Source organism: Pristiophorus japonicus, chromosome 8 (genome assembly GCF_044704955.1).
Source record: "Pristiophorus japonicus isolate sPriJap1 chromosome 8, sPriJap1.hap1, whole genome shotgun sequence".
In the NCBI taxonomy this organism is placed as follows: domain Eukaryota; kingdom Metazoa; phylum Chordata; class Chondrichthyes; family Pristiophoridae; genus Pristiophorus; species Pristiophorus japonicus.
This window is the reverse complement of record NC_091984.1, coordinates 110,388,418-110,409,537: the sequence shown is the minus strand read 5'-3', so window position 1 is coordinate 110,409,537 and position 21,120 is coordinate 110,388,418. Positions and strand designations below refer to the sequence as shown.

The window sequence follows — 21,120 nt, the reverse complement described above, 5'->3', positions numbered from 1 at the left end:
CACAAATTCCGTGAACCGAATCTGGCATAATTCCCATAATACAGACAGCTAAAGGGAATGGAATTTAGATTTTGGAAAACAAACCTAAAACAATCAAAACTTGCAGTTTTTAAAATGACGATTTGTTTGATGTAATTATCGACCAAAATCATTAAGCACAAAACTGAGTCACATATTTCCTATATTTTAGCGTGTACAACACAGATAATGACGGTAACTCTCAGTGTTAACCATGCCTTGTTAAACTGTTCAATGAATTCAGTTTTTTAGGCGAACTATTGTAAAAGGTGGGCATCATTGTGATCTGGTCATTTTAATACTCCAGAGCTGGAACTCGCAACAATAAAATTGAGCTTGAAACAGAATCTCAAATGACATAAAATCAAACTTCCCCTTTGTGGCTGAGTTTGCTGGTGTCTTTCAGGTTCTCTAAGGACAAACAAAAGATCAACAGGTTTGGGGGTGGTTTTCTTCCAACACTACCAAGGGCACCTTCTAGATTCAGCTACAGATGAGCCATGATCTAATTGAATAGTGGAACAAGCTCACGGGGCTGAATGGCCTCCTCCTTTTCCTATGTTCCTTCCAATGTTCCTACTGGGTTAAACAAGTGCAGCATAGGTGGCATTAGTTGAGATATATGGGGTTAGACTGACATATCCTCCTGATTGATAGATATGCTGTGGATCCTGGGGCTAGCTGCAGGGAAAGGGGTGAAGATAGGAACCAGCAACAATAACTTACATTTATATAGCACCTTTAATGTCAGAAAACATCCCAAGGCACTTAACTAAATTAACAATAAAAAAGATAAATTGCAAACACTGCTTTTCATAAAATGTACATTATCCAACGTTCGTCAACTTCGGTGATACCATGTTTATAGTTTGATTTAACATATCACTGACTTTCCAGTCAATGTGAGCCAGCTTCTCTAAAGTTGATATGGATTTCTGGTTTGATTTCACAAACCATCCCCAGGAGCTCTTGCAGAACCTTCTCGCTATTCTTCTCATGGTTGCTTATGAGCCCATTGATTTTTGCTTTGGTTTGCTCATCCACTTTGACTAAAAGGTTACCTTGAGATCCCATGATCTGAGATAAAGCAGAGACATGTTTATTGTAAATGCAAGGCCATGTCACCGGGTTTTTCTCCTGCAAACATTTTGGAAACAGTTCTTGGCATTGTGATGTTTGCAGTGTATACATTCAAGATTCCAGTTTTTTTTCCCCCTCTAACTTACTCCCTCCTCTCCTGAATGCACTGGGATAAGGTTCTCTGGGTGTCAGAGTTGCTCTCCTGCCTCAGACAAGATGGCCTACTTCATGTCTGAGCCCGAACGGCAAATGGTGGTGGCTTATTGGACAAGTGGGGCTATCAGAGCCAAACCTGATCCTGTCCTCACCCAGCATCTACACCTATGTACTTCGGCATATGTGTAGCCATGTGAAGTGGAAACTCTGATTGAAGTCCTTCCTTGCTCAACCAGCGCAGAGACAGGGAGTCATATTGTGGCACAACATCTACCATTGGATAGATTGGCTTATACAGCCTTGAAAAAAAAGATCAAGGCGAGGTCCTTGCTGATCAGTCTGGCCCAGAACCACAACGCAAAGCACATTTACCTTATGTACAATCAGGGTAGTGTCTTTTTCTAATGTTTTATATGAAACACATTAGCTCTGAGTTTCTTGGGGGTTCCTGCTTGGTTCCTGCCATAACTCCAGCAGGAGCCTAGCAGAACCTAGCGGAAAACGGCAGGAATCTAGTTGCAGCCAGCGTAAACTCTAGCTCTCCTTCAAAGGCCAGTGGCATCAAGACGAGCCCTGGGGGCAGCCACACCCTAGACTGGGAGTGCCCACTTCACTGGCTCAGAAGGGAGTGGAAGCTGGTAGACCAGGTGGGATGAGGCATTCTGCCCTCTAGATGGTCATGAGTGTTCCCCAACCTGTAGGTTATAAATGGGCCCCACCCGTGAAGTTTTCTAAAAAAACTAAATAAAAATCTTATTGGATTGGCCCCTTGTGCAGGGGGGCTGAGGATGCGCAGTGAATTCTTGGCATCTCCTCTCCCTCCACAGCCTGCACCCTCCGACTCCCCCACACGTACAACTATCAACAGATGCCGGATATTCCAGCTGTATGGGGCAGTCAGGCACCAGAGATGTGCCCATAGTGGCACAGATGTCCATCGGCCCCATAGAAAGAAAAAAAGACTTGCATTTATATAGTGCCTTTCACGATCACCGGACATCTCAAAGTGCTTTACAGCCAATGAACTATCCTTAAAGTGCAATCACTATTGTAATATGGGAAATGCGGCAGCCTATTTGCATACAGCAAGCTCCCACAAACAGCAATGTGATAATGTCCTGATAATCTGTTTTGTTATGTTGATTGGGGGATAAATATTGGTCGGGAGATCAGGGATAACTCCCCTGCTCTTCCTCAAAATAGTGCCATCCTTTACGTCCACCTGAGAGGATAAACGGTGCTTCGGTTTAATGTCTCACCTGAAAGATGGCACCTCCGACAATGCAGCGCTCCCTCAGCACTGCACTGGAGTGTCAGCCTAGATCTTTGTGCTCAAATCTCTGGAGTGGGACTTGAACCCACAACCTTCTGACTCAGAGGCAAGTAAAATAGGTGCCTGCCAACTGATCCTGCAAAACTCTGTGGGGTTAGTGGTGGGAACACGAGCGGGCACAATCCCAGAGCATCCGTTGGGATCACAGCCTATGGATTTTCAGGGCTATAGTCTGCTAATTTGGGGATTTATATTTTTTAACATATAAACATCTTTATGATATCATAAAATCATGACATAAATAGATTCATGGCCAGCAGTGAGGGTCAATAATGTCTGCACTTGTGAAGCTAAGGATAACTCAGCAATGAAGTCACAAATCAATTATTTGGTCATGTATAAAATCCCATTGCTCGTCGCAATATGTCTTTTAGTTACAAAGGAGCAGTGTGGAGGGGCTTTGCATTTGTAAGCATTGATTCTAACAATATGGTTTATTCATCCCAGTTTTACAGAAGAAGCAGCAACTAAACAAGTCTTCATGTTTGCATTAATACGCACCGAGTCTTGTTTTTGTCTAAACTCTCTCTCCCTTTGCAGACGATATTGATCTATCTCAGCTTGAGCCTCATCCTTTGCTTGTTTCAGCCGTCTCCCTTTCCCTAGAAGCAATGTTCACAAAGAAAATGCCTGATAAGTGCTTCATACCAATCGTGGCACAAATCTAATAAACAGATAGCACACAAAGGAGATCAATGGATTGCAGAAACAGGAACTGTCGAACGAAGCTGGACTGATTAATAAGGCTCCTGTGAGTTATGCCGTCTTATGTCTAGAATGATTGTTTTTTGATGATGTATTGATTTTCTTCATGGATTCTACTTCCATTCCATTTTTTTTCTGCATGATTTTCATTAGATTTCGACGTACAAGATCTAATTATAGAAGATTTTTGCCTGTTCTTTTGTTCTAATTTCTCTTCGCTGTTCTGAGCTGGAGTAATCTGCAGCCTGATGTCTGGTGATGTAACATCATGTCTTCTTTATGATTATGGTCAGCACAGCAGTTGGAGTAATGGTGGCTGCTTGTCAGAAACCACTGTGGGAATCAGTGTGTGTCAGATAAGTGTATCCAATCAAACTGGCAGGGGTTGCATTGGTTTATCAGATTAATGCTTCAGTCTGATGCCCCAGAGCAGGGTAAGGTAGGGCTTTGCTCCCTCCTTTTTCCACACAATGACTTCCGAGCACTGGGGTGGGAAGGGGCGGGGGTTTGGGGGAAAGTGGGAGGGGCGAAGGGGGAGGGATGCCATGAGCTGTTTTTGTACACCTGCTAGGGCCTAACTCGAGTGGCATTGACAGTGTCCTCTGAGCAAGGCGATTCTCTATCTTTTGATTGTGGACTGATTGTAACTGAAGGATTTTATTTTAGGAAATCATTTAATAACGTTTTCAAAAAATGCTCTTATTTCTTTCACAGGGGACAAAGTCCAGTTTACATTACTGGGATTGGCCTCACCATCCAATTCAAAACCGTAATCCAACTTTACTATGTAACTTTACTATGTAACTTTACTATGCAATTCAAGATCATCAGTGGGGGGTGGGGGGGGGGGGCAGGTGAGTCCAGAAGCATTTTGATAAGGTCCCAGATGTTACAAACTATTACCTGATTATTGTTTAGTGAGTTTTTACCTTTACTGCTGTATATTATAGTTTAAGCTGCTATGTTATTAAGAAGATTGTACTTGATTCAGGATATCCACTTGTGCAGTTTTTACCTCTAGAATGCTGACCTCATGCTTTGGAAACAGTACCCAGTCCTGCGAAAAAATGTTCTGTATGAATTTTCAAAATTAACTTTTATAACTGGACACTGTACAAATTGTGGAGATAATAGACATTATGAATAACTGCACATACTCCATTCCAAGTTTTGTAACAGATCTGCTCCCCGTTTTGTGACACATTCAGACAGCTTTTCCAGTCTTGCGGGGAGAAATTGGGTTGGTTTGCGCCTCCCGTTAGCGCCTGCGGGAGCGTTAATGGAGCACTAAGCGATTACTGACCGGGTACGGCGAAATCACCGTCACCCGCAAACTTCCGTGGAAGTTATGTGCTGGGGCTAACACTTTCCGCCTCGCTCTCTTGCACCCTGGAGATCGTGACGTCATCCAGTGTGCAGCGCCCCGTTACTGTCCCAGATGCAATATTTGCTCCTGCACCCTGCACCATCGTTGGGCATCAACAACGATAGCTGCAGGAGGCATTGTCACCTCGGCTGGCCGCTTGGGAAGCGTTAATTAAAGGCAATGGTGATCAGGGTTATTTGAGGAGTGCTAATTAAAGGCAGTGGTGATCAGGGTCGCTTGAGGAGTGCTAATTAAGGGCAGTGGTGGTCAGCTAGGGCAACATTTTTTTATCTACCCATTCTGGTCTCTCCTGATTTCCTTAGCACCAGGGATTGCTCAGTCCTGCACTCTCTTAGAGTGCTTGGGGCTGATATGCACCAACACAGACAGCCTGAAAACTCATTCACCCCAGCATTGACCCTTCCCTTTAAGGGAGGGAAGGAGCCTGTACAGACAGCAGCGCTGCCTTGAACATTGCTCAGCGCTCTGCCGCTACCGCCCCTCTCACTTCCTTTAGCGCTCTATGAGAAGTGGTAGGGCTTGATTGAGTGCTCCACTTCCCTCTTGGAGCGCTAAAGCCATCTGCTGCAAATCCTTTTTACCCGGCGATACTTTTGCGCTTCCTGAAAATGTATCACCCCAAATGGGGTACTACGCAGTTTCTAGCCCTTAATCTCTCTCTCCCTCACACACATGGGGAAGACTGTTAGCTTTTCAGCTTCAGATTTGGTATAATTCAGATGGAACCAGAGCTGGAAGTCCAGTCCTGTCCCAGTGCTCGCCGTGAGAACATTCCATGAGCCAGGAGAGAACATGGAAGTGTCCCGCTCTGGTGCACCTACTCAACTATAGATGTGATCCATATCAATCAACCGGCCTGTTCGTGAATTAATCCGAAATGGTCACATTCAAGTTTAGAGTTGAGTGCTCCCCTACACACATTTGGGAGATCAGACAGGCCTCGATTTTAAAAAGTACAGATCCATGCTATGTTTTCTGTGAAACTTTGATGCATTTCATTGCGACAAACATGCAGTTGTGTTAATCCGACATGCATGGATTGTTGTAATTATGTCATATGTGCATGTTTACATGATTATTTATTTGGATATCGCACTGTGCACAGGACAGGCCTGAGTTATTTGAGCTCCCGGGATCTTTCTGCACAGAAGAGGATGTGTGTGAGGCCTGGGGGAAGGAGGGAGTGGGGGTAGATTTGCCAGGGAAATTGGACTCCATCCTGAATGGATAAGGTACCCCTTCAACACAGAGCGCAACCCCCCAAATGCTGCAACTTGTTACTGGTTTACTGGTTGTGTGGGAGTGGCGTCAGTGATCAGAGGCACAGATTTTGCCTTTCTCTCTCAGCACTGATAAAGATACTTAGCCATCGGTAGTTGCCTTTGAGCTTTGCTTTAATTCTCACACATAGATTTTTAATACTTGTGACTGTAAACGGTACTCCTTCGAATTTGCAATGTTATAGATCCACCACGAACACTCTGACACCTGGACGTATATGAACTTGACGTTGAACAGCGATTGAGTGCAGCTTCAGTCTGACCCCATTCTTGTGGCAGAGGTGACAACTCTCTGTTCCAGCTCTCAGTCTGCTTGATTCGGAGCCAAGCTGGAGTGAGGTGGAACCAGCTGGATCACAGAGGAAACAATTTGCGACATTTAAAACATGAAATGAAAAATATATTTCGTAAAAAAAAAACCACAATAGCCTCGACTAGAGAAACCGCCGCTGCGTTTCCTCCGCTGGGCTCATTTGGTGAAGGCAGCCGATAATGGAGCCATATCGACCAGATGGTCCGAGCTTTGACTTGCGCTTGCTGCTGAGCTGCCTGATCCCAGCCAAGTTGGCAGTAGGGGTGCTGCAAACTGGCCTCAGTGCCTCAGGCTAGGGGAGAGGAACTCAGCCAGAATCTCCCTGCTGATCGCTCTCCTAGTGGAAAAAAGAAATGCTGGTGCGTGGATGTCGAGTGAGGACAAGATCGGCCTGTGTTGTGATTTAATCCCCCCCCCCCCCCCCCCTCTTCCTCCACAGTCAGATAACCTGCCAACATTCAGTGCCGAGGCTCAGCCAGGTACAGCTGCGGCTCCTGGCACCTATGGGGCCCCAGCCCCAGCAGCAGTCAGCGTCTTGAATAGGGGCACACACAAAAAACAGTTACGAAGAAATCCTTGCTGCTCTTGTTAAATAATAATATGACAGAGGGGTTGAACTTTAAAAGCAAAGCGTGTTCCTTGTTAATCTGGAAACGAGTAGATTAAATAAAATGCCACGCTATCTTCGCACACAGTGAGGCCTCACTGTACGGAATAGACTTTCCGATAGAGTAAGTGGAGCTGAAAACCCTGGAATCCGTTTAAGAGCAGTTGGATGCTGAAATGGAGAGACTGTCGGATTTCTCTGGACAGAGTCATTCAGAGGGGCCCAATGGGCGTCCTCGCCAGTAATAATCTTGTGAAGCGTTAAAGTTGAGGCCTGTGCCATGTCTCTGTGGCAAGCTGACTCGTGTTGAGTGACACGGGCGCTCCAGATGTACAAATACTTGCACTGTTTTCCACGCTGGATGTCGATCCAGAAAAGCCAATGATTTTGTAGCTGTCTCAGATACCTGTGCAAACTGTGACCACGTGGGACACGGCAGCTTAACCTCAGGTTGTTGCAAGCAGAATTTCAGCAGGTGACGCAACGAGTTTATCTCAGTGGCAGCGCTAACAAAGAAAACCGAGCTCATCCCTAAATTATTCATTGTCTGCGATGCCTTCTCGAGCACAGTATGTGCAGCTCTCCGCAGGATCAGTGACACGGCATGTTCACCCCTTACACATGCCCTTCACTTCACTCCCAAGTGGAATAGCTGCAACATTGTAAAAGGTAACAGATTATGACCAGTACAAAGGTACAAGTCCTAAATCTGATCTTAAACAGAAGTTGAAATAAAATGCACCATTTCTGCCAAATCTTTTGTTTCTAGTACAATTTGTATTAATCTGATAATTTTGCTAAGTGTCTTTAACATCATGAATAAAAGCTTCCTGCAATAATAAAATGTTTGTGCTCTGATTCCATGCTATGTGAAAACCATCTTTCATGCACTGGATTGTGTGGGCCAGCAGTTATTATTCAGTTTAGTTTACTCACTCTTCTTGGCTTCCTCTAACTTTTCTTTGGCCCGTTTCTCGGCTTGTAAAAGCTGATGGATTCCCTGCGAGTGACTGGTCATGTTCCCCTGTTTGCCGGCTCTCCGAAGGTGCTGATCAGCCCCCTGTCCACATTTATAGAGATCCCGGTGACTTTGACACCTCACTGTTGCTGAGAACAACAGAGACAGTCAGTCCGGCTGCAGCTTGCACGACAGCATCCAGCTCCAGTCACTGGCTGTCCCCAGGCAGCTCCGACCAACTACAAACACAATTACTCACCGGTGCTTACTGTCCCATATCCCATGTCAACATACAACAATAACACTGGATCTGCTCACCCGCAAGTGAAGCACGCACTGTGAAAATGTTAAATAATCAGGATCCCTCTGTTACCTACTTACCATATTTTAATCATTTTTATAACCCGTGTTTTTCCCTTGCGTTTAGTCTACTTAGATTCAATCATTCTTTCCACTCTGATGGTATAGCTCAAACCAAGGGACTTTATAAGCTTAATGTTTGAGTAAGTGGCTGCTGATGCTCCCACACTCAAAACATCAAAACCTCCTGACTCCCCAAAGTCTTTCCACCATCTACAATGTACAAGTTAGGAGTGTGATGGAATACTCTCCACTTGCCTGGATGAGTGCAGCTCCAATAACACTCAAGAAGCTCGACACCATCCAGGTCAAAGCAGCCCGCTTGATTGGCACCCCATCCACCACCTTAAACATTCACTCCCTCCATTTACCGGCATGTCGTGGCTGCAGTGTGTACCATCTACAAGATGCACTGCAGCAACTCGCCAAGGTTTCTTCAGCAGCACCTCCCAAACCCGCGATCTCTACCACTCAGAAGGACAAGGGCAGCAGGCGCATGGGAACAGCATCACCTGTAAGTTCCCCTCCAAGTCACACACCATCCTGACTTGGAAGTATATCGCCGTTCCTTTATCATCGCGGGGTCAAAATGCTGGAGCTCTCTCCCTAACAGCATTGTGGGAAGTAACTTCAGCACACGGACTGCAATGGTTCAATAAGGCGGCTCACCACCATCTTCTCAAAGGCAATTAGGGATGGGCAATCAATGCTGGCCTTGCCAGCGATGCCCTCATCTCAGAACGAATAAAAAAAAATGTTAAAAAACTTATTGCCAGGGAATGGAGCTCTGCGCATGGTGGGATTACATCGGTATCTAGCTATCTCCTGGCTGTTGGAGGGAGTGATTCACACTTACAGAATAACTTGGGTACTGCCAGGTGCACTGTACACACTGCACCTATTGATCTCAAATTGGTAATGCATTTTAACTGCCAGTGAAGCATTTCACCAGGAATTGGATGTCAAAGCTCAGCACAAAAGTAAGAGAGAGAAAGAGAAAGTGGACAAGAGAAAGCGAGAGAGAAAGTAAAGCGTTCTACCACCAATTAAGTATTTTAAAAGTGTATTCACTGTGGTGGTGCAGGAACTTTCAAGGCCATGTTTAACACACAAATTCTGAACATGGTAACGAGGATTTAAGCCTCTCTTCATTATTTGTAAAGATAAGAAACATTAGTTCAATAGTGCTATCTGCTTTGTATACAAATATCTGTGGCTTATATTTCTATTTTCGCAGGTTTGGTCTGGTTTCTGTTTTTTTGACCCTGTTAGTGGTGACTCAGAGCTCCAGGTGTTAGAATGTAGTCAGATAGCATTTGAGGGGCTGGGGAAGTCTCACCCTATTTACCAGTTGTGTTAACTTATATCTTTATGCACTGGACTGAGACTAAAAAAAGGCGCAACAGACCTCATGAGAACGCTTCATTCTGGTAGTTACCAGCAGTGATATGCAACTCTAAATATTGATGGTGGTGCATTTGTTGCCTTGAGCAACTCTGATTGGAGAAAGATCCAGGGCTATGACTTTAATGATAAAGGGCCAAAAATTGCGGTCGGAGGCTTCCGACTGAAATTTTTGTAACCAAAGTACCTGGTGATTCCAAAGGAACAATCACTTGCTCTTCGAGGCCTAGATGCGCAACCCAGCGCGGAGGCCCACGCATCCCAGGAATGTACGAGCATCCTGTGATCATGTGGACCTGTATCACAATGTAATATTCTCATTGATAATAATGATGAGTTCCGTTTGTACGAGCTCTCATTATTATCAATAATATCCCTCCAAAACACAGAAACACAATACAATAAAAAAAAACACCTCACATATTTAAAATTAATTGAAATTGAATTAAGTTAAATGTTTTAGGAAAATATATATTTTTTTGAAAACGTTTGAAAAATGTTTTAATAGGGATAAAAATAAACTTACCTTAATGGACAGGGTTTTTAATATAAAAATTAGTGATAAACTTAAATGTTTCTATTTTTTAAAACTCTTAAAGACATGCGCTGGGCAAGAGTTGGGTAAATAGCCCAAATCTCTGCCCGCGGAGGCTCTTTACTTTCGTATGTGCTGGATCTGTCAAAAAACATTTTGACAGTTCGAAAGTACCGGATTTCGCTGCATGCACTTTGTGCGCTTAAACCCGGAACTTATGTGGCCTTTTGGGGGCATGCGCACATCGTACGCACCCGGAGAGGCCGCAATTTATGGTCCATTGGTTTTGCAAGAAACAAGCTGTCTTTGAATGAAAATGCTACAAGTTGCCTATAGTTTTCATCCCATTTACTTCTGAGGCACGAGTTCAAGACAACAATGTAGTCATACTTCAGAATATCAATGAATTTCTGTTCTGTACTTGAATTGCCTATGGCGCCTGCTTTCTTATTCTAAACTTTGAAAAACCAAAAAGATTGACAAGTCCAGTAGGCGATGTTCTCTGTGTTTCTGATCGCTGTTGTTATAGTATTGCAGTGAGTGGAGAGAGTGTGTGGAGATCGACATAATAAGGTGGGCATATAGGATTTGATATCTCCCATCATTTCAGTTCCACACATAAGGAGTTTCAGCTTTGATTGAGGGTGTGACTGAGAGCGTAGGCAGCCATGGTTGCACATTCATCATCATTCTTCAATGGGAAAAATCAAAGTTCCACACATGTGCAATTGAAGTACGCTCACTGGTGCCCACTTCTAATAACTTGTCCAATGTTAAAAAAGAGGTTCGGGACAATTAACCTTTTTTCTAACTTTTTAAATTTCGAGGTGTTGCAATCAACTATATGACCAGTTCCTGTGCGTTTTAAGTTCAAAAACTCTGTACCAGTTAAAATTCAGCCATTTCAAAATGCTAAAGGAGCTAATGGGATTTTTATTTTTAGAATTACTATTACACCACAGAATAAGACCATTCAGCCCAACTGGTCTATGCCGGTGTTTACACTCCCTCCCAATATTCTTCACCCTGATCAACAGACACATGAAAAAAAAAACACACACATTTAACATTTCTGTGCATGCCATGAGCATTTTGGAGAGGCCTCCTCAACCCTTAAAGCTTTTTCTGACAAAATTAACTTCTGATGAAATGCAGGGATGTGTTTCCGCTGTTTGTGCTTGGCTTCCGCGTACTCCCGGTAAAGGGACTCGAGGTGTTCGGCACCTTCCCGGATGCGTTTCCTCCAATTTGAGCAGTCTTGGGCCAGGGATTCCCATGTGTCGGTGGGGATGTTGCACTTTTTCTAGGAGGCTTTGAGGGTGTCCTTGAAGCGTTTCCTCTGCTCACCAGGAACTCGCTTGCCGTGTTGGAGCTCTGAGTAGAGCGCTTGTTTTGGGAGTCTCGTATCGGGCATGCGGACGATGTGGCCCATCCATCGGAGCTGATCGAGCGTGGCCAATACTTCAATGCTAGGGATATTGGCCTGAGCGAGAACACTGACGTTGGTGCACTTATCAATGCCAATGAATTTGCAGGATCTTGAGGAGGGCAGAGTTGGCTAAAGTGATCTGGGAAAATAGATTAAAATATGGGATGGTTGATGAGCAGTGGCAGACATTTAAGGAGATATTTCATAGCTCACGACAAAAATATATCCCAATGAGAAGGAAAGACTGTAAGAGAAGGGATAACCATCCGTGGCTAACTAAGGAAGTAAGGGATGGTATCAAATTGAAAACAAGGGCATACAATGTGGCCAAGACTAATGGGAGGCCAGAGGATTGGGAAACTTTTAAAAGCCAACAAAGAACGACTAAAAAAATGATAGAGAATGAAGATAGATTATGAAAGTAAATTAGCACGAAATATAAAAACATAGTAAGAGGTTCTACAGGTACATAAAAAGGAAAAGAGTGGCTAAAGTAAATGTTAGTCCCCTAGAGGATGAGACTGGGGAATTAATAACAGAGAACAGGGAAATGGCAAAGTCGTTGCACATACAGCAAGACCTGGATGACATTCAGGCTTGGGCTAATAAGTGGCAAGTAACATGCGTGCCACACAAGTGTCAGGCAATGACTAGCTCCAACTAGTGAGAGTCTAACCAACGCCCCTCGACATTCAACAGTATTACCAACGCTGAATCCCCCACCATCAACATCCTGGGGTGTCACCATTGACCAGAAACCTAACTGGGCCAGCCACATAAATAATGTGGCAACAAGAGCAGGTCAAAGGTTGGGTATTCTACGGCGAGTGCCACACCTCCTGACTCCCAAAAGCCTTTCCAGCATCTACAAGGCACAAGTCAGGGGTGTGATGGAATACTCCCCAGGATAAGTGCAGCTCCAACAACACTCAAAAAGCTCGATATCATCCAGGACAAAGCAGCCCGCTTGATTGGCACCCCATCCACCACCTTAAACATTCACTCCCTCCACCACCGGCGCACCATGCTTGCAGTGTGTACCATCTATAAGATGCACTGCAGCAACTTGAGAAGGCTTCTTCAGCAGCGCCTTCTAATACCCCAACCTCTACCAACCAGAGGAACAAAGGTAACAGGCGCATGGGAGCACCATCACCTGAAAGTTCCCCTTCAAGTTACACACCAAGTAACTTGGAAGTATATCGCCACTCTTTCATCGTTGCTGGGTTAAAATCCTGGAACTGCCTTCCTAACAGCACTGTGGGATTACCTTCACCATAAGCACTACAGCGGTTCAAGAGGAAGGCGGCTCACCACCACCTTCTCGAGGACAATTGGGGGGGGCAATAAATGCTGGCCTTGCCAGTGATGCCCACATCTCAGGAACGAATAAAAAGAAATATCTTGCTTTGACTGTCATACTGCAGTTTACCTCGTGGTCAGGTTACCACAGAAACATAAATATACTCAAACATTACAGCAGAAAGGGAAAGGAATTAAGGTGCAATCTACTCTCTCTTTATTACCATCACTAACAAGGAGAAAAATATTTTTAACCCACAAAGAACTGAAACACATTCATAACAAAAGACAGCTTTAGAGAGGTGCACAATTACCATCGGCTTCATTATTTCACCTGATTTCAGTTACTCTGAGGATTAGCAAATATTTGCCATTATTGGCTCCCAAATTAAAGCCTTCCTTGGCTTTAGTAAGGTTAAGTACAGTTGATTGTCAGTTTAAAAGTAAAAGAGAACATTTCCTGCACTATAACCTGCACTTGCAGCAAAAATGTACATACAGCAAATAGGTTGGAAGAGAAGAGACTATCAGTGTAGATGATCTTATACACTTTTAGTATCATCCACTGTCTGCCTATCTTTTAATGCTTCAGTTAAACTGTATGCCTGGTATCAGCATGTCAGGGAATTTACTAATACTGATTATGCAGTATGCTGGGGTTGGGCTATGGGTTGGGTGGAGGGGGGCGGGGAGATAAGGGAGGGGAGAGGGAGAGTTGGGTCATTCCATCTAAGCAAGGGTCTCAGGCTCCAGGAACATTGCACTTTTAAATGTCCTGGCCTTAAAACATTTTCAAAATGATCATTTTTTTCCTAAAACATTCAATTTGAATTAATTCCTCTGATAAGTTGTGTCCTCTGATCCACACCAAAAAAAGACATTTTTCTATGTAGTTTCAATGGCGAAGTCCAACACCGCCTTCAGTATGCCAGTGCAGCCTTCGGTCGCCTGAGGAAGAGAGTGTTTGAAGACCAGAATCTCAAATCCGGCAGCATGGTCTACTGAGCAGTAGTGATACCCATCCTCCTATATGCTTCAGAGATATGGATTTTGTACAGCATGCGCCTCACAGCATTGGAATAGTACCACCAACACTGCCTACATAAGAACATAAGAAATAGGAACAGGAGTAGGCCATTTGGCCCCTTGAGCCTGCTCCACCATTCAATAAGATCATGGTTGATCTGATCATGGACTCAGCTCCACTTCCCTGCCCACTCCCCTTAACCCTTTACTCCCTTATCGCTCAAAAATCTGTCTATCACCGTCTTAAATATATTCAATGAACCAGCCTCCACAGCCCTTTGGGGCAGAGAATTACTTAGATTTACAACCCTCTGAGAGAAGAAATTCCTCCTCATCTCAGTTTTAAATGGACGGCCCCTTATTCCGAGACTATATCGCCGAGTTTTAGTTTTTCCTATGAGTGGAAATATCTTTTCTGCATCCACCTTGTCGAGCCCCCTCATTATCTTATATGTTTCAATAAGATCACCTCTCATTCTTCTGAACTCCAATGAATATAGGCCCAACCTACTCAACCTATCCTCATAAGTCAACCCCCTCATCTCCAGAATCAACTTAGTGAGCCTTCTTTGAACAGTCCCAAATGCAAGTACCGGTATATCCTTCCTTAAATACGGAGACCAAAACTGTACGCAGTACTCTAGGTGTGGCCTTACCAATACCCTGTACAGTTGTAGCAGGACTTCTCTGCTTTTATGCTCTATCCCCCTTGCAATAAAGGCCAACATTCCATTTGCCTTCCTGATTACTTGCTGTACCTGCATACAAACTTTTTGTCGTTCATGCACAAAGACCCCCAGGTCCCTCCGTACTGCAGCACTTTGCAATTTTTCTCTATTTAAATTATAATTTGTTTTTCTATTTTTTCTGCCAAAGTGGATAACCTCACATTTTTCTGTATTATACTCCATCTGCCAAATTTTTGCCCACTCAGTAGTGGGGAAAATGTTGGAATCAATCATTAAGGATGAAATAGCAGTGCATTTGGAAAGCAGTGACAGGATCGGTCCAAGTCAGAATGGATTTATGAAAGAGAAATCATGCTTGACGAATCTTCTGGAATTTTTTGAGGATGTAACTAGCAGAGGAGACAAGGGAGAACCAGTGGATGTGGTGTATTTGGACTTTCAAAAGGCTTTTGACAAGGTCCCACACAAGAGATTGGTGTACAAAGTCAAAGCGCATGGTATTGGGGGTAATGTATTGAAGTGGATAGAGAACTGGTTGGTAGACAGGAAGCAGAGAGTCGCGATAAATGGGTCCTTTTCAGAATGGCAGGCAGTGACTAGTGGAGTGCCGCAAAGCTCAGTGCTGGGACTCCAGCTCTTTACAATATACATTAACGATTTGGATGAAGGAATTGAGTGCAATATCTCCAAGTTTGCAGATGACACTAAACTGGATGGCGGTGTGAGCTGTGAGGGTACGCTAAGAGGCTGCAGGGTGACTTGGACAGGTTAGGTGAGTGGGCAATTGCATGGCAGATGCAGTACAATGTGAATAAATGTGAGGTTATCCATTTTGGGGGCAAAAACACAAAGGCAGAATATTATCTGAATGGCGGCAGATTAGGAAAAGGGGAGGTGCAACGAAACCTGGGTGTCATGGTTCATCAGTCACTGAAGGTTGGCACGCAGGTACAACAGGCGGGGAAGAAGGCAAATGGTATGTTGGCCTTCATAGCTAGGGGATTTGAGTATAGGAGCAGGGCAGTTTTACTGCAGTTGTACAGGGCTTTAGTGAGGCCTCACCTGGAATAAGTTTTGGTCTCCTAATCTGAGGAAGGACGTTCTTGCTATTGAGGGTGTGCAGCGAAGGTTCATCAGACTAATTCCAGGGATGGCAGGACTGACATATGAGGAGAGACTGGATCAACTGGACCTTTATACACTGGAGTTTAGAAGGATGAGAGGGGATCTCATAGAAACATATAAGATTCTGACGGGACGGGACAGGTTAGATGCAGATAGAATGTTGCCGATGTTGGGGAAGTCCAGAATCAGGGGACACAGTCTTAGGATAAGTGGTAGGCCATTTAGGACTGAGATGAGGAGAAACTTCTTTACTCAGAGAGTTGTTAACCTGTAGAATTCCCTGCCGCAGAGAGTTGTTGATGCCAGTTCATTGGATATATTCAAGAGGGAATTAGATATGGCCCTTACGGCTAAGGGGATCAAGGGGTATGGAGAGAAAGCAGGAAAGGGATACTGAGGGAATGATCAGCCATGATCTCATTGAATGGTGGTGCAGGCTCGAAGGGCCGAATGGCCTACGCCTGCACCTATTTTCAATGTTTCTATGTCTGTCCCACCTGTAACAGGGTCTGTGGCTCCCGTATCGGACAGTTCAGCCATCAAATAACTCACTTAGGGAGTGGCAGCAAGTCCTCCTCGATTCTGAGGGACTGCCTATGACTGACTGACTGAGCTGTACTGGAACAGCTTGGCTAGAGGCGTGGCTAGTTCTGGAGCACAAGTCTTCAGCACGACAACCGGGATGTTATCGGAGCCCATAGCCTTTGCTATACCCAGTGCATTCAGCCACTTCTTGATATGATATGGAGTGAATCGAATTGGCTGAAACTGGCTTCTGTGATGCTGGGGACCTCAGAAGGTTTCTGTGGTAACCTGACCAAGAGCTACACAGTGGTTTGACATTCAGAGAAAGATATAAATGATGTATATGTTGACATTACCTCAGACTTACAGAGAAATGATTCGGAATAGTTTAAAATAAATTTGTACGTCTGGTATAGAATTAAAGATAAGGCAAAACTACAGTATTTAACTTTAATATTGTGTCTGTTTTCAATAAATAATTATCTTCTTTAAATTGATTTTAATACATATTTAGTTAAATGTTATTTCATTTCTTGCTTCACAGCTGGATTTGATGCCTTCTCTGAATTCATGACCATGGAAAATCTCTTCCCCTAAATTGGTAAGTGTGCTTTACAATACCGATCCAGAGTGATGGACTTAAGGAAAATTAAAAACTTCCTTCCTTGTAATTCTGACACAGTAACAAAGCCATTACATTAACAATCCAAAGTCATATTGCAGTTCACTTCCAAAGTAATGTTTCACTGCAACTCATTGCTGTAGAATTTTTCAGTACTTGGAGAATCACCTTCATCCTCAAGCTGGTGCCACTCTTGCACCCCCTCGTGGCCATTTGGGTAGTGCCATTAGTGGAGATGTTTTCCTCTGTTGGGAACAGCACACAATATGACAAATCTCAAGATGGAGACCAAGCCCAGTAAAGATAATCTTCGGCACTTTCAGCACTCTCCATTGTCTTCCTACCTTTTTAATGCTGCAGTTACACTGAATGCTTGGCATCGTAAAGTCTTTAAGCACCATACTGTCCCAACAATGCTGTGATGGCAAAGCAAAAATTATAACAGCTTATACAAAAGTTGATGCAAACACAATTTTAGTCCCACTTTTCATCTTGAAATCTTAAGGAATTACAATGGAAACTTTGTTGTTAGTATCTGATTTAGTTTCTTACTCATAATTTCAAAATTAAAATAGTACAAGTCTGAACTTTGTCATTTAATTTTAGGATGTTATTTAAGGTAAGTGAACAATTAAACTGTTGAGATATTTTGATCCAAGTTGTGTATAATCCTGCAGCGGCCCTCCCCTTTAATTGAAGGGGTGGCGTCTTGGTCTATGCTGGAACCCTGGGAGCGCACCTCAAAGGAAGCGGAGTACCGGAGACAGCGCTCTGCTTCCTTTGTGGGGCAGTAGGCCCAATTCCGCGGCGGGGGGACGGGACATCCGGGCCAGGCGATAAACGTCCCAGCCCAGGAAGATTACCGACCCCAAACGGGACGAAGGGCAATTTTGCCTCCTTTGTTTTTACTGATTATGTATTTGTAAAAGATAACATGAGAATACTTTGAAATGATCCATTTCATTCACAACAACTTGCCTTCATCTAGCACCTTAGAAGATGACTCAAGGCCCTTTGCAGAAAGTGCAGAAAAGAATATAGAGTAAGGGAATGAGTGCCGACCATGGTGGGAGATTCCGGAGAAATGAACCAAGGCTTGTCCAAAAATATGGGCCTTGTGAACGGTTTCAAAGTGGACAGAGAAGTGCAGAGGGATTTAGTGGGGGATATCTAGAGAATACAGCCAAAGACTCTGCTACAATGGTGGGGTGAAGGAAGGGGCTGATGCATGAATGGACAGAGTTAGATGGGAATGCAAGGGTGGAGGATGTTGCAGAGGTAGGGTAGATGATATTTGAAGATGTGGATAATGATTTTAAATTCAATGCATTGGGGTGGACAGGGAATCACTGGAAATCAGTGAGGTCAGGGATGATGGATGAGTGTGGGACAGCACACGCGTGGTTGACTATTGAATTTATGGAAAGTGGAGGCTGGTAAGGAGGATGTTGGCAAAATCAAGTGAGCAGAGGACAAAAGTGTAGTTAAGGGTTGCATTGCCCGTGGCATTAAGATGGGGCAGAGGTGAAAGATGTTGCAGAAGGGGAAGTAAGCAATCTTGTTGCTGGCTCTGAAGCTCTGGGTTGATCAGGATGTCAAAGCTTTGCACGGTCTAGCTGAGCTTGACTCTCGGACTCAATATCAAAGGAGTGGAGTATATGGCAGGGGATGGAAATTTGGTTGTGCCTCATTTGGGACGATAACCCAGGTGGAGCGGTAATTTTATCGCCTTGAAAAAGTTTGTGCCCTCCGTCCGGAAATTCATCATATTCGGGTGAAGAGCCGACAGGGGAGCTAAATCAGTCATTGCATACTACAGCTGGGGGGGACCATAACGATAGTATGGTCGGTAAATTTGGCAACCCATAGTGCATGCATCAAACTCCAGTTAGACCCCAGGAACAGCCGATTCTTGAAGGCATGGCAACTCAACTATAAGCATGTGCACTTCAAGACTCTCACTCACCTGAGTCCGGGAGGGTGGATGCGGACACCTCGAGGCAACAAGCGCGCTGCATCTCGGCTGCGGCCCTTGAGGCGCTCCTGGAAGCTGTGGAAGGCGACAAGACCTGCTACCTGGAGGGGGACGAAGGCCAGCCCCCGAGTCTTCAGGAGGTTGTGGCGGGAGGTAGCACAGCACGTCTCTGCCTGCGACACAGTGCCCAGGACGGCCACTCATTGTCAGAAAAAAAATTCAATGAACTCACTAGGATCATCAGGGTGAGTACCCGTTACATTATCCTTGCAATGCCCTCATATGAGCCTCACTGCTTCACGCTCCTCACACCTTCTCTATATGTGCCAGACCATGCACCTCATTGCTGTACACGCCCTTAAAGTTCTCTATAGCCTCCCCAGACATGCCCCGCCCATCCAAACGTTTCTCACCTTCTAGCTCCCGACTCAGCCTGAGGACACCAAAAACACCATATGAGGTCACAGGCCTTCAGTCTCATACTTACTCGTAGCTCCTTGTGCCCAGACCCCACCTTTTACACATCCACTGTGAGCTGCCATGCAGGCTGAGATGCAGACATTCACACCCTGTGACATCAGTAGCGAGTCACTTACTACAGACAGATGTTGCCAGCAGTAGGCACAGACCCACTGACAACATCTTGTTTTGCTCATTGCAGGCCAAGCTTGCCCACAACAGGCGAGAGCAAAAGCGGACGGGAGGCGGGGGGGCTAGACCTCCAGGACCTTAGCAACATTGAGGAGCGAGTGTCTGCCCTCATGGCCCCACCAGTCAGAGCGGTGGCGGCAGGAGAGGCAGAGCCCTCACAGAACACTGACGGTTTGTCAATGAGATGTCTGTTTTCTGTGATAGTCCTGACCCTTGATCCCACATGTCCTCTTCTTCTTGCCATCCTGCCTTCACCCCAACTGCTACCCACACTTGTGTTGCTTTGAGCTTACAGATGATGAACAAAATGTGCCATGACGATGTCCGGACGTCTCTGGCCACCAACCGGGACCCGACCCCAGTGCCCGCGAAAAGGGACACCAGCTCATTGGAGGGCATCAGCAACTTCTGGGGCTTCCCAGATCCTGATGCTCCTGGAGCCAGTGGCCTGCAGCAACGCGCGGTGCGAGGGGAAGCTTGGGGGCCAGCGGTCTGGAGGGTAAGTCGGCCCATGAGTCCTGCTAAGAGTCAGGCAGATGAGGACAATTGGGAGACTCTGAACAGGAAGTTCAAAAAAGGAGGGAGAGAGAAAACAGGGAATTATAGACCGGTCAGCCTGACATCGGTAGTGGGTAAAATGATGGAATCAATTATTAAGGATGTCATAGCAGTGCATTTGGAAAGAGGTGACATGATAGGTCCAAGTCAGCATGGATTTGTGAAAGGGAAATCATGCTTGACAAATCTTCTGGAATTTTTTGAGGATGTTTCCAGTAGAGTGGACAAGGGAGAACCAGTTGATGTGGTATATTTGGACTTTCAGAAGGCGTTCGACAAGGTCCCACACAAGAGATTGATGTGCAAAGTTAGAGCACATGGGATTGGGGGTAGTGTACTGACATGGATTGAGAACTGGTTGTCAGACAGGAAGCAAAGAGTAGGAGTAAATGGGTACTTTTCAGAATGGCAGGCAGTGACTAGTGGGGTACCGCAAGGTTCTGTGCTGGGGTCCCAGCTGTTTACACTGTACATTAATGATTTAGATGAGGGGATTAAATGTAGTATCTCCAAATTTGCGGATGACACTAAGTTGGGTGGCAGTGTGAGCTGCGAGGAGGATGCTATTAGGCTGCAGAGCGACTTGGATAGGTTAGGTGAGTGGGCAAATGCATGGCAGATGAAGTATAATGTGGATAAATGTGAGGTTATCCACTTTGGTGGTAAAAACAGAGAGACAGACTATTATCTGAATGGTGACAGATTAGGAAAAGGGGAGGTGCAAAGAGACCTGGGTGTCATGGTACATCAGTCATTGAAGGTTGGCATGCAGGTGCAGCAGGCGGTTAAGAAAGCAAATGGCATGTTGGCCTTCATAGCAAGGGGATTTGAGTACAGGGGCAGGGAGGTGTTGCTACAGTTGTACAGGGCATTGGTGAGGCCACACCTGGAGTATTGTGTACAGTTTTGGTCTCCTAACCTGAGGAAGGACATTCTTGCTATTGAGGGAGTGCAGCGAAGGTTCACCAGACTGATTCCCGGGATGGCGGGACTGACCTATCAAGAAAGACTGGATCAACTGGGCTTGTATTCACTGGAGTTCAGAAGAATGAGAGGGGACCTCATAGAAACATTTAAAATTC

At 44.9% G+C, this 21,120-nt stretch overlaps 1 protein-coding gene across 2 annotated transcripts; it reads right to left on the bottom strand.

The window, feature by feature from the left end:
* Nucleotides 1-852: 852 nt before the first annotated feature.
* On the bottom strand, nt 853-7,897 carry LOC139268146 (V-type proton ATPase subunit G 3-like). 2 transcript variants are annotated; one of them, XM_070886181.1, is made up of 3 exons: nt 7,816-7,897; nt 3,089-3,189; nt 853-1,095 (listed from the first exon to the last, which is right to left on the bottom strand). In XM_070886181.1, exons 1-3 carry the CDS (start codon nt 7,895-7,897, stop codon nt 916-918), a joined length of 363 nt encoding a protein of 120 aa, XP_070742282.1. In that variant the 3' UTR covers nt 853-915. The 2 variants fall into 2 exon arrangements, with proteins under 2 accessions (XP_070742282.1, XP_070742283.1); XM_070886182.1 differs by having other exon boundaries at nt 853-1,053; nt 3,167-3,189.
* Nucleotides 7,898-21,120: the final 13,223 nt, after the last annotated feature.